Source organism: Sciurus carolinensis, chromosome 8, assembly GCF_902686445.1.
Source record: "Sciurus carolinensis chromosome 8, mSciCar1.2, whole genome shotgun sequence".
In the NCBI taxonomy this organism is placed as follows: domain Eukaryota; kingdom Metazoa; phylum Chordata; class Mammalia; order Rodentia; family Sciuridae; genus Sciurus; species Sciurus carolinensis.
In genome coordinates this window covers 92,391,288-92,405,734 of record NC_062220.1, presented here as the reverse complement: position 1 = coordinate 92,405,734, position 14,447 = coordinate 92,391,288, and the positions used below count along the sequence as shown (strand labels likewise).

At 42.8% G+C, this 14,447-nt stretch overlaps 1 protein-coding gene across 4 annotated transcripts in view; it reads right to left on the bottom strand.

Annotated features, from left to right (window-relative positions):
* Positions 1-11,527, bottom strand: part of Bmper (BMP binding endothelial regulator) — a 251,351-nt gene extending 239,824 nt beyond the window's left edge. For 2 of the 4 annotated variants that reach the window (XM_047562763.1, XM_047562766.1), the window contains exons 1-2: positions 11,264-11,396; positions 10,128-10,213 (exon numbers count right to left, since the gene is read on the bottom strand). In XM_047562763.1, the coding sequence (XP_047418719.1) occupies positions 10,128-10,213; positions 11,264-11,396 (219 nt within the window). The other 2 variants (XM_047562764.1, XM_047562765.1) reach the window with 2 other exon arrangements.
* Positions 11,528-14,447: the final 2,920 nt, after the last annotated feature.

Below are 14,447 nucleotides of genomic sequence, written 5' to 3'. Positions count from 1 at the left end.
TAGGTCTCGAGGTGTATATGACCTTACATTTTCAAATGCAATTGCATTCCCTTTGAAGGGAAAAAAAAAGTGTTTTGGTAATGATTATTTAGGATGTCTTTTATAGAGGAGGGTGACCTTCTGTGACAAACTCTCTGGGAGAGTCATGTTTTGGAACTTGGAGTTCCATTCTGGGGGGAGCTATCCCAAGTGTTAACAACACGAACTATAAACAGGAAACTTTCAGCCCTACTCCCACTCAAGTCCCCAAGCTGTGGACCTCTCGCTGCAGCTACTTGGTGGGCAGAGATGAGCATGATGAGCTTCTTACCCTTGAGGACCTCATCCCTCAAGACATAAATCTGCCCCAGTAACTTCACGGCAAGGCAAAACATTCTCTTAAAGAGAAGCAGAAGGAGGCTTTGGAGGAGCTGAAGGGCCTCTGGTCACAAGCACACAAGCTGTATGAATGTGCAGGGCCATGTGTCTAAGTCCAGCCAGTCTGGGTCATCTGGGCTGACCCTTTGAGGGTTGAGGCCCCGTGCCTCAGGTGTGTGTGAGTGACTGTGGCTGGTGGGGGAGCAGATGCTGGACTGTGCCTTTAAACCCTTTAAAACAAAGAGGACCCAGAAGGGTAAAGTTCCGGGCTTCACTCAGTGACTAGTTTCACATTTTTGCTTCCCAACCGCCACATTTAAAACTCAGTGGTAAGTGCCACACAACGACAACTGGGCCCCCCTGCAAAAAGGACACTGATTAGTAGTCCATGGATGGATGCAGATCAAGAGCATGAATCCTCGAAGGTGAAAAATGAAGGAGCAACCCACTTACAGAAGCCCAAATACCAGGGCTTTCCATCTTTGCACAGAAAGGATCTACTTCTACTTAAGTTTCATTGTCTACCTGAGAGAACTCCGGAGTACACATGTGGCACAGGTGTTGACAATAAACTATTAAGAACAGTTCATTTATTCACTTCTTAGAAGGATCCCATGGGCAATAACAATATACTATTGTTCCAAAAGAATGTATTTTTTTTAAATCGTGCTTAAAAACTGGTTTGTGGCAGGTAAGGTCAACTTTCTTCATTCATGGGTTTAACTAAGTATGGATTACTCAGAAAAAAATAGGCATTTGTATTGAACATGTGTGGACTTTTTCCTTGTCATTATTCTCTAAGCAATACAATATAACAACTACTTACATAACATTTACATTAAATTAGGTATTAAAAGTAACCTAGAGATGATTTAAAGTGTATGAGCGGATTGTATAAGTTATATGCAAATGCTACATCATTTTATATAAAGGACTTGAGCATCTGAGGGTTTTAGTAACTGCAGGGGTCTTGGAACCAGTCCCCACAGATACCAAGGGATGGCTGTATTTCACCTTCTTCTATTCAAGTTCTTCTCTTTGATAACAATTCCTTTGACACTGTTTACAAAAGGCTTTCACAAACATCCATCACATTTAACCCACTCACATCACCTCAGTTAATGGCTAAAACTGCCTACTGAGGTCTTCCAGAAGATACATTGACTTTCCCAGTACTCACAACTAAGGTTCAGAGAGACCAAAGTGCCTGCTCAGTGATGCACAGCCACCAGGTCAACTGGACGAAACCAGAACCCATAACTTCAGACACCAAAACCCCCACTCTGCTGCTGTAGTTCACCATCAAAATGAGCATTAAAAATGTGATGAAAAAAGAAAATGTTACCTGAAGACTTAGATTTGAAGACATTAAGTTATATCATAATATTTTTAAAGCACCATTAACAGTTTAATAGAGCAAACTTTAAAGTTTATACTAGTAAATTTTTATATTAGTCAGACTCTTTTATATTATTGCTCTTATTCCTAATAAAAAATGTCTCAATGTGGCTTGTTCCTTTTTGCAGTGAACTATAGAAACATTCCAACAATGTTTGGCAAAAGTACATTACTTCTATCCATGAAATTAGTTTTGTTTTGGTAACTTTAAAATGTCATGTGATATTTATATAATCTCTTTTGCTAAGATATTTTAAAATTCAAGTTTGGAAATTTGTGATTTTTGCATTAAATTTTCAATATCCCCTTTAGTGATCTTAGTTTGGAACTTGTGCCAAATGGGGTTCCAACGAATCCTATCTATGATCAATTTGATTCCATGTGCAAATGTGCAGCAGGTGCTAGAGGGAAGGGAATCACTGTTCATTGTTTGAAATAGTCCAAGGACACAGTGACCAGTTTCTTTTTGGTATTCTTCTAGAATTACTCAGTCTACCTCTCTGCACTATTTAGTACTGCAATTTTTTGTCTTCCTCAAACATTTTCTTTTTTTTTTTAATTTGTTCTTTCTAGATATACATGACAGTGGAGTGTATTTTGACATATCATACATACATGGAGTATAACTTATTCTAATTAGGATCCCATTCTTGTGGTTGTATATGATATGGAGTTTCACTGGTCATGTATTCATATACGAACATAGGAAAGTTATATCCAGATCATTCTACTGGCTGTCCTATTCCCATCCTCTTCTTTTCCCTTCATTCCCCTTTGTCTAATCCAAAGAACATAAACACAGTTATCTCATTCTAGACAAAGGTGCCAAAAACATACATTGGAGGAAAGATAGCCTTCAACAAATAGTGCTGGGAAAACTGGAAATCATATGTAGCAGAATGAAATTGAACCCCTATCACTCACCCTTCACAAAAATCTATTCCTCAAATATTTTCTGCCTTGACTTGTGCCCTCCTGGTTCTCCTTCTGCCTCTTTAGCTACTTCTTGATCTCTTTCATCAGTCTTTCCTTTCCTATCCTTGTCTTCAATATAACCATTCCATTTAACAGTACAGGCTCATTCCTTAACATCTCAATTTTGGCCCCCTCCCAAGGCAGAAAAAAATAAAATAAAATAATTCTCAAAGTTTTGCAGATCATTTCTATGCAGATAGTTAACAAATTGCTCTTCCAGGTCCAATTTCTCTACTGAGATCCAGATTCCCATTTTTAAGAGCTTATGGTCCCCATCAAGTCTAAGCTTCCCACCCATCTACCTCCCTAACTGCTTCTCTTCCCACGTTGTCACATTGGCTAGAACTCTCAAAATTTCCTTCAATTTACCCCATTCTTTCTATTTTCTTGCCAACTGCTACCAACTTGGGCTCCAAAATGCCTCTCTAGAGGTTCTCAAATCTTGTGGTGCACATTTTTAAGGTGAGCCACCCAGTTTTTGATTAATATGTGCTACCATTGAGCACAGGTAATATCATGATAATATCAACCAGGCTGAATCATTTGCCAAATGAAAGATGCAGCAGCATATTGCTGTTTGAGTATGAGGAGACAGCTGGCACCCAAAATAGAATTTTGAGAGGAAGCTCTAGGAGGTAAACCATTTTCTGTTCCAGTAGCAGCACCCTGCTTTAGGAATGAAACGTGATTAGCAAGGTGACTGTGCTAGAGACACCTATACACATCTTTCCACTGCAAGGACTACTGCTTTCTATCAACCATGTCTTTTTGGGAGTCGTTTGGAGTCTGTTCATCCAAATATTTCAGAACTGGAATGTAGTTAAGGAAATCTGAAAGAATGTGCAACACTGGTTTATCCTAAGTCCTTTCCACCTCCACTGCCCACCCCTGCTCCAGGATGCTGCTGTCACATGACCACATCACATCCCTGCAGTCTGATGTCCAAACTCCACTCTCTCCCCTCTAAACATCCCCCTCAAAAGCTCCTTGAGGCATTTAAATAACACATCTTATTGGGTCACATGACTGCACGAAAATATTAAATGGCTCTTCCCACGATATGAATGGAACTGATGAGCTCACTATTCCATTCAAGGAGCTCCACAGGGTAGTTCTCAAGGACTGTGCTACCTCAGTTCCATCAGGGCTCCGGGCATGCTGTACTCTGCCACCTCTGCATAGCCCAAACACACTCTGGGTCTTTCCTCGACTTGGCCTGGCCTGGACTATCTCTCCTCCCCGTCAATGTCCCACGTGCTCAAGCCAGAAATTGTCTACAGTCCCCTTTGGACTTGGATTCAAGTCCATCATAGAGGGTTTTCTGGCGCTCCTGTAAACAGTTTCATGCATATCTCTCTCTCCCTCACCAAGTTGTCATCCTATTGGTCTTTGTCTCCTCAAAGGTACCCAACCAGCACTATTCTTCAAACACAGAGAAGCTAAAAATGAAAAAATAAAATGGAAGCAGGGATGAGGTGTGGAAAGACGGAAGAAAGAATAATATTATTGAATTTATGACCTGCTATCCCTAGTGCCTTGAGCAGTGTTTTATAGAATTAGGACTGGGAATCAACGAGTCTTAAAATATACACCCAGCTCATTTGCTGATCTTAACTAAGTTCAACAAGCACACTTGACCTCCCAGTGCCATGAGAGGTGGTGTTATTTGTATTCTTTCACAGCACAAAGGGTTCTGTACGCCAACAGCCAGACGGAAGTGCCACAGAAGAGAGTGTGAGAAAATGATACCTTCTATTGATCCAACACATTTTTATTAGCTGGTTTTATTTTTCCATCGTTTTGCTTTGCCTGACTTTTCCCATTATCTCCTCTTTCCTGCCCTATTTATGGTATTCCAGAATGGGGCAGGATCGCTCTCCTTAGCATGACTCTCCACGCTCCAAACGCAGGCTACCGTCCACGCACTGTTGACGCACACGGTCAAGACCAACATCGCGAAACCCAAGGAAAGCGTGTTGGAAAGGAGATGGGGAAGGGAGCAATGAGTAAGTAGGCAGCAAAAACACACTCGAGTCTGGAACGGGGTCGAGAGACTTCCACAAGGCGGGCCAGGAAAATCCCCGTGGTGCCAGCCCACTAGGCAGTTTTTCCAGAATTACACAGCTCGAGTCCCAACCCTATCTCTCTGCCAATAAAAGTACAAGTGAAGGTGACCCCACAGGCACAGAGATGTAAATACTCCGCAAAAAAAGGAGGTCCCTCTTACATGGAAAGATTTTTTAATGTTTAATAGAGAGTAAGGGGAAAACTTACACCAGGGCCCACAGAACACTGGACCAATAAGAAAACAGCTTAGATCAGCCCAGTCCAAGCCTGGAGGGACAGAAAAACTTGCTAAATGTTACTGACGTAACTGTTCGTAAAGATGGGTGGGCTTGGCATCACTGTCCCTACTGCTTCTCTCTATCAAGTTCTCTTTGCATCTTTTTCTGATGAAACTTTGCATCCTATTCCGAAAGAGTGATAAGAATTGTTTAAATAACATCATCAACACGGCAAAAGCAAATCATGTCAGAGAGCTTTCTATCTGTCATGTCCTGGGCCAAACCTTATGTACTATATCTCATTTAATTCTCACAGCAATACTATGAGCAAGTCGTTGATTTCTGTTCCACTCTCCAGATGAGGAAATGGAGGTTTAGGAAAGTGAGGGAACTGTTTCCAGTTTATCATGAATTGGATTTGACACTAAGCCCATTGGATGCCTAGGTCTCTTCTCCAACAATGAGACAATACCAGTCAAAAGCTGCATCTTCCCATAAAGGACTTTCCAAGTTCCAGACTTGGCTTATGCTACAAGATCAAAAACCATTCTAACTTCCTGCAAAGAGACCTATGTTAGCTCTGTGGAGGCTGAAACTATTCTCTGAAGTCTCTGGAGGTGTCTATAGATGTTTTTAAGTAGTAAAGGACTACTAGAAGCGCATCGCTTTAGTAGATAATAAAGTGGCTCCACGCCCCAATTCTGTCTCTTAGTCACTGTGTGACCTCAGGAGATTTGCTCTGCTTCTCTGAGCCTGGATAAAATGTGGCCTAGAATAACTGTCTCAGAGCTGATATTTGTGAATGTGCCAGCAAAACCCTGGTACATCCTTCAAAACTGTCCTATTGAAAGGCAATTGGCCATATCGCTTTCTAAACAAAATTAAAATAAATAAATAAATATGATCACTTCCTCAGTGAGCATCCAAAGTCTATGAATGACATTTAACAGTTTTGAGAAAAGTATGGCAAGTCATGTACATATGGATATACTAAGTGCAGTATCTGTCTGAACACAACCTAGTTACTTTATATCTTCTCCCCACTCTTTCACACCCCACCCCACACACACACACCAACTGAATCCTGCTGCAACATTATCTCCTTGATTCTCAAACACATGCCTAACACTTGCTCAAATAATATCTATCTGTTCTCCAGTCAGTTATAACATGGACAGTGAAAAGCACAAGGATTTGATGGAGATAAAACACCCGAAAGGGGCTGAGATGCTGGGAGTTACTTCTTGAGTGATAGAGGATTCCTGAGATCCAAAAAAAGTGGAAGACAGCAGACAAGGTCCACTCTGTTTTCACTATTTGGTTGGCTCTGAGATAGGTGGGGCCCTGCTTCTTATAACACTGAATTTCACGTGGCTTTTTATGAGCAAAGGGTCCATTTCTACATTGCACCTCTGGATTTAAAAGAGGAAATTTCAACCTCAGAATAATGTTTTCTGCTGAACAAAATGTATGCCAAACTAAGCTCTGATTTCTGGTTTTCTGAGTCCCAGCCTCCAAAGTTTTCTCAGGTTTCCAGTCCTGGACCCAACTCACTGGCTTCCGCCATTTCCTCCTGTGGTACAGTTAGGTGGAAAAGAGCTGAGAAGTGTGAGTACCCCTTCTCACATACAGTTGGTAAATTTGGGGATGCCCAAAGACCCAGAGAATTGCTCAGAATTCATTTACCTAGGTATGGCTGGCTCCCCACAGCTGGACTTGTAAGCGGGTACCAAAGTGTTTTCCTGGGCATTATGGGAAAAACAACTCTAGCAAGAAGGGGAAAAAAATCAAACAAAACAGTAAGACATCTGGGCCTCCTTTTCTTGGCCCCATAAAAGATCATTTTGTAAAGCAGGAGAAGGCTGCGCTTTGCTTTCTCACTAAACAACAAAGCACATGCAGCTTTAACCTAAACTGCCTACCTGGTTCCAGAGATCTTGGAACCCAGTCCAAGGCTGATGCCTCTAAATACTCCCCCTTGAGTAGAAGAACTAAGCATTATGGGCCACCTACTTCTAAAAGGAGGTTCCATCATCAGCTAACAAACTGGTTATTCTTAAACTGTGACTGTTTCTGGCAAGATGTTCAGGTCTACGCAGACGATGATAAATGAGAATTAAATTATGCAGTTCTGCTTACTGTGGCCACTGCAGCCACTGTCATCCTCGAAATCTCCACAGAAATGAGCTCATTCCACCTTTGAAATATTCCGGAGCGTAAAAGTTTAAATCAGGGCAAGCTGATCTTGTTGGGTTTTGCGAGCTTTGAGACTGTAATTATATGCAGGACTTTGTGCCACTGATTTCCTCCCAACTGTAACATTTTACATCTTCTTTTAAGCATACGTTGAGGTTAAGGGTTTTTGGGGTTTTTTTGGTTTTATTTTTTTTTTAGTACGTTATGAAATAAGATATGAGTTTATGCCCAGCCTTAGGTATCCTTCTGCCAAAAGGGCGGACCAATATAAACTAAATATGACTATTTTCTTTATCCAAAGTTCAGTTGAGACTATTACGTACCTTCTTAATATACATACATAAACCTACCTCAAGACCAACACCCCCGGCAGGTCAGCTGAAATCATAACGAGATTTTCCTTTTATATAATGTGATTAACAAATGTTAACTAACCAAACTCCCGAAAGACTCCAGGGAAACAAATAAAATAATTCATGGAATGCCAAAATGTAAAATAATTTAGATGGTCTTTTATCCCCACCCCACCCCCTCCACTCCCACCTGCCTGCTTTTTCCTGCCTTTAAATTAATAAATAGCCTATTTCTTCTTCTTCTAGGCACGTGATCCAGAGACAGACAACCCTGAGACTGAGTGTCAGCACTGCCATTCTAGTGAATAAAATAGTAAATATCACATACAAGTATACAAAATTTACTAAAATACAACTTTCACTCGCTGCTTAGTCTCATACGTTTCCAGAGTCCTCATTTGTAAAACAGAAGGAAAACCCCTCAAAGGATTTTTGTAAGGATCATATTAAACAATGCAGGCTTAGATAAGTGCCTGGAAAGTAAAAAGTGTTTCATAAATGTTTGCTTGCTAATAATGTCAATTTGCTAAATATGTCTACCTTCCAAACTAAGTATAAAAATGCCAAGCAGCCTCCTGGCCAGGCGGCCAGATTTGAGATCCATGGAGTACAGTGGATACAGCAGAAAATTACAAGAACATACACAAAGAGAAAAATGGTCATCCATCTACTCTTACTCAATTTTACCAAGTCACTGAAAATGTTTGGAAGCCATAATGACTGTGAGAGCTTGGGGCCACAATCCTAAATCCCTGCAAAGGTCATGGTGACATATCACTGAGCCTTTAGCGAAGGAAAGAGCTCTACGGGCCTCCTGAATAATGGGTGAGTCCAACTGCCAACATCCTGAGAAAGGACTTCTGACAGCACTCATCCAAGGCAGATGCCTCTAAATGCTACCTAAATGCTACCTTCGAAACTACAGAATTTTAACACCTATTTCCTTATTACTAAATCTCTACTTCGCAAGAAGAGCACTATTTTCCACTAGAGTAGGATACTGAAAAGGAAGAACACCATGTGGGGAATTATTCATAATGTAATTTGGGAGCAGTATGCAAAATTCAAACTGTGTGTTTATTTAAACTTTCTAAATAGTAATATTGCCAAGGAGAAAAACAATATTTTAAAATGTGGAATTCTCAGCATATTTAAATAATACTTGGTCAGGACAACTTCCACTGAAGAGAACAAGATAAAATAATTCATTCACATTATCCAGGTAAGAGAAATGAAAATCCAGGTAAGAGAATGAAAAAAAGGTGCTCACACAACACACACACACACACACACACACACACTCACACACTACATTCAAAAATCTGCAACTGAAAAAAAACTTAAAACTTCTTTTCAAGAAGTTCTTTAGTAAAGATCATTAACATATCAGCTTATAACCACAAAATCTAAAGAACCCCTCTCTCAGCTCTTTTCATTAGGTAGCAATATTTATCATCTGAGCAAATGTAATGTCTTTTCACTTGTTTCTCTTGGTTTCCTTAGTCTTCAGAGTCTAATAATCATTAGCTACAGGCCTTCACCTTACTCATCTTCACCCATTCGTCATTTCAAAACATTAACCTATTCTCTTATCAGGAAAAGGTTTGGTTTTAAGTTCAGATGACTTGGCTTTTGCCTAAACAGAGAAGGATCCCCTATCCAATTCCACAGCACATACTGATCCGGTAACAAATATTCATCTATCACTTTGGGGCTTTGCATTTGACTGCCTTAATGTACTTCCAACAGGGTTTTGTGATGTGTAGTTTTTAATCGAGCTTTGCCAAAAGTGACTGACATAATAAAACACTCTTCAGCAAAAATGTTGTTCTTTGTGATTCATCTAAGAATTCTTATTTATATAACTTAATCTCCCCCAAGTGGTTACTTATTAGACTTATCATTAACTATTAAGTTAAAGTAACTTGAAACAAATTATTTGTTTGAATCTACTATCTTCAACCAGTGTTAACTAAGCAGCTGTCAGCTACGCATCATTTTCTATTAAGAGTGAAATTATCCTTTCTGACTGTGCTTCCAAATCAAAAATGCAGATTGCATTTGGGAGGTTGGTGTATAACAGGCAAATAAGTTTAAGAAAGAAATCTAAGATTACACATTGTCTTCAAGTTTGGCCTTGTCGCATACCTTATCCTGACCTTTATGCCTAAATGTTATCATCATTTTCCTGCTAAGCTCAGATGACAGAACCAATGCAAAAAGTTTGGTGGTATCTATGATTTGGGAGCAGTAGCCATTAGCAAGAACAGACATTGCAAACTGTTATATTCATCAAAATAATGCCATACAAAGTCCATCTTGAACTTACTTCTGTAAAGATGATGTCAACGATAAGAATTCTAACTCTGACAAAATGGGAATTGCCAGAACCCACAAAACTCAGAAATTGAGCTGAATTCAGGGCACAAACTATGCTGCAGTTATATTCAATTTTCTGATAACTAAAAACAAAATTTTAAGATCTGGTTATATTATCACATTTAATGGATTCACCTTGTCCACAAGAGCAACTGAGTTCATTTTACCTGATCGCCACACTTACCAAGCACACACACATTATGCAAGGGTTGTCTGTGATAAATGGAATCTGTAGAACTTCGCCCTCATTTTCACATTTTGCAACAGAACCTGAAATGAAAGAAAGAAATTTATATGTAAACCTTTCTTAGTGGCATTTTATAAAATCTTAAATTTTCCCACTAGTCCTTTATGAAACATCTACCAAAATTCCAGAAATTCTTAATGACTTTTAAGTTATCAATTCATCGAAAAAATCTCCTAGCATGTATTTTAAAGTTTTGTTTAAATAGAATTTTTTAAAATACTGTACTATGTAGATAGATTTTCTACTCTAAGCTGTTAAACACAATTCCAAGTATTTCACTGAATCTTTAATTTCTCCTTTGTGAAAATATTTCAGCTACCGCACACACCCCATATGCCAAAAAAAAAAAAAAAAATCAAATTGACCATTAGGGAAGATTTTTAATTCAAACAAAATTCAGGACTCTGTCTATAAGCAGGCCTTTTATACGGATCTGCCTCATGCTGTCGTGGGTTGAAATCACTTTTTGAAATGCAATCCTCTTTTCTCTTCTCTTAGAAATTGATTCAACATTTTCTTTTCTGCACCAGGTGTCAGTAAAGTATGTCCTTCAGACTAGCAGCTGAGGTCTTCACCTGCTTGAAAACATATAATTATTATATCCTGCTATTATTGCCCTTTTTAAAAATGATAGTTTCTTTAAATTCAATATCTGGAAAACCAGTGCTTTAAAAGGCACTGCCTAGCACAGTTGAGATATTAGAACCCTACAGGCTGTGAAAAGAGGGTGTGCGGAAAACCGCGCAATTTTTTTGTTAGTTGAGATGAGAAAAAGATAAAAATAAGGGTTGAGGAAAATATCAAAAAAAAAAAAAAACAGCAATTTCTTAACTACAAATAGAATGTTTATTATCATCACATTGAAGGCACCAGTCCTCAGCCATCAACCTCTCCACCTACTCACAGCCTTCCCACACCTTCACCCCCGGCTTCGCTTCAACCCCTTCGCGGGTTAGAGGCAGACACCGAGGTGCGCTCTCCTCACCCTCCCATCCCCGGGGCAATCCAGCGCCTTCTCTCCCAAGTACCAAACCAGTGTCCAGAGGGCCATTCCCTCCCGCGCCCTCCCCTACCTGTCAAGAAGGAGGAAGCCAGAGACATTGGGACCCCCGAGCAATTGAGCAGCAGCAAGACGCAGCAGGTAATCCCAGGCGAGCGCCGGCAGGGACGCTCAGCCAGAGCCCTGACGCCGGAGAACCAGAGCATCGTCACCTGGAGGGAATCCCGGGCGAATGCAGGTCCCGCGCCGCCGCCTCTGCTCCGCGGCCGCCGCTCGCAGTCAAAAAGGGCTTTCAGCCGGCGTGTCGGGAGACAGTCCGCGAAGGAGGGAGGCGGGCGCCCGGGAGCCGGGCGGGAGCGGGCGGGGGAGGGGGAAAGAGGGAGGGGGCGAGGGGTTGGGGGCGCCCAGGGAGGAGGGGTCCTGCGGCCAGGCTCGTCCAATGCAGCTTTCCCCCCCTAAGGGAGTTGCTTGCCTCGGGTTAGCAGTCCTCCCCTCCACTCCAGAGAGGGGCCGGGAGGAGGGGGTGTCAGAGCGGCCAGAGATAGACCCAAAGGAGCGGCGGCGCTGCCGAGAGCGCACAGCCGGTCCGCCGCCCGCGACCGGTTGCAGCTACTGCTCCCGGCGCTGCCGCTGCGGCTGCCGCTGCGTCCTCCACTCCCGCACTCCCCAGCTCCCGCAGGCTCTGCCGGCCCTCCGCCCCGCCGGCGCGCGAGACTAGGACGCACCGGGCACCTCCCGGAACCCGCTGGGGGCGCCCGGGCACAGGAGAGCTGGACGTTACCCGCGCCCCTAGCACATCTCGGCCCTGCGTCCAGTCGGTTCCCCAGCTCCTCTGGAAGGCCACCCGCCCCGGGGCGCCGGTCCGAGCCGGGAAGGCGCGTCTCCACTGCCCGGGGCGCTCGCCGCCTCCCTTTCCTGAGTAGCCCTCCCCCACCGGGGATGCCTCACCACCCACGCTCGCGCCGGGGTGCCCTAGCCCTTTGAGGGAAACTAAAATGGGGCGCAGGGACGCCTCAACACCCCTACTCGCTCCCGGGTACCCCGGATTTGGGAAGGAGCAAGAAACCCCGCGCAGGAGTCTCCCTACAACTTTTCCCACTCCGTTTTGCTTCTCTCTGGCGGGGGAGAGGCACCAGACTCCTGGGGCTGAGCGGTCGGAGGGACGAGTGGTCTTAGAGATCTGTGCTCCGTGCTTATGTGTCTGAGCGTCTTGACACTAGGGAAGACAAGCTGAAACCACACGCGAGGTCAACTAATAAACGGACTGAGGCAAATGCCTTTCGCCCTTAAAAAGAGGAACAGTCGCTCAGAAACTCCTCCCTTCCAACCTCGGGTGTACTGGGGTGGGGAGGTGCTATTGCACTAATCATTCATTCACCCGCGAAGGAGGGAGGGACCTGTCGCGCAGCCCCGCCGCTAATCTCTGGCTGGGGCAGCCACCGCCGCTGCCTAGGCGGCTGGGTGTGCAGTCGCCACAGCAACTCCAGCTGCACCCTTCTTGCTTCTGCAACCCTGGTATCAGGGAGTCCCATCTTTTGATCTCCGCGGTTGAATTGAGGCCTCCCGACCAAACTGTGGCACCCTCTACTCAAAGAAATGCAATCCAGGAGAGGAGAATTTTTTAACTATATTATAAAGACCCAAGGTGGGTGAAGGACGCTTGGCAAATGTTGGAGCCTAGTGATCAGCTGTCTTTGGGGCCCATTAGGGGACACAGGCTTCTGCTCTTCCAAGAATAGGAATCAGGTACCCGCACGCCCATCCTCCCAGCGGCAGGTCAACCTGAGTGGATCCTAACAGCAAATCATTAAAAGACCAAGCATTTTCCCGCCCCCTGCGGGACTGGGATGAACCTAAGAGTCTCCAGGCAAAGTGGATTTGTAGTCGTACAAACCATATCTTAGAAAGTAAATGAGTCTGTTTCCTTACACGTTTTTTCTAGTTTCATCTTAACCCTTCCCCATTTTTTAATTTTTGTTCTAGTTTTTCGTTTTGTTTTGGCGGTTCGATTTATCCCCACGTTCCGCCGCCCCCCACCGCCCAGTGATTTGGTGGCTTCGCTTAATGAGTGCGGCATTGCCAACATCCCAACCCAGCAACCAACTGATAGGAGCACTTTGCAATGACGTGGGGAAAGTGAGAGAAGGGAAAGCTGTCATTAGCTTAACATGCTCCATTTCCCTCTCAAAACAGATTTTTAGTGTAAAACTTAAATTAAAAGAGAAAGGAAGATGATGTGGTTGCTGTTTTTCCCCCAAATAACACCATGACCAGGCAACTTCTTGAAAATCAGTGTGTTTAATGTATTTACTAATGATACAGAAAGATAACTTGCAAAAAAGAAAAAAAGAAAGAAAACATCTCCACACTTAGATTTTACTTCTTGCAGTAACTGATTAAAAATAAAACATTTAAAGATGCAGATGAGTACAATCAGTCAAAACCACTACCTCCTTCCTCTATGTAAAGAGTCTCCCCCATGGAGTTTTTAGATCAAGTTGTTAATCATGACTTACCTAAGGAAAACTAAATAATAGAGAGGTGGGAGAACTTTTATTCCCTAGATGTCAGTAGGTTTGGATAAACATACACTATAAAATTGTGAGTGTGTGCGTGTGTGGTTGAGATGCCTTCTCTGGCAGCAGCCACACATCCTCACAGTTTGTATGAAAAATATCTTTATGATGGAATTTAGGTACTGTGGCATTTCTATAACAGGTGGCATGGTGCTTTGGGATGCATCGGAACTCTCTGGGTAAGTATAAATCAAAAACCACCTGGAAAACATTTTCATATGCCTGGAAGTTTGCAAATGGGAAAAGTGTACAGAAGACTTTGGCAAACCTGACTCTTCTTCCTGTTTATTGTAATGTGCTACCTTTTTCATAAATGGGCCCTACTTCTAAAAAAGCAAACTGCCCCCAAAGAGCCTATCAGAAAGTTTCACCATGCATTACTGCTGCTGCAACCACTCTTAAAGTGTCAGTCCATGCTATTGGTCTCTGCCCACTAAGACTGAGATAATTCAGGGGCAAAGAGAAAACACCTGCACTGAAAGGTATAGATCTGCGTTTGCATTTAACCTAAATGGTGGTACCATCCAAATGACATTCACTGGAATCAAAAGGAGAAAAAAAAAATGTATGTTTGACTCTGATTACAACCTCTTTCAAGCGTAAGGAGGTAGTGGGGCCCCAAGACCAATTTAACGCAGGGCCTACCCCAGGCTCAGGTGGACAAACTGCTATCTCCTCTTA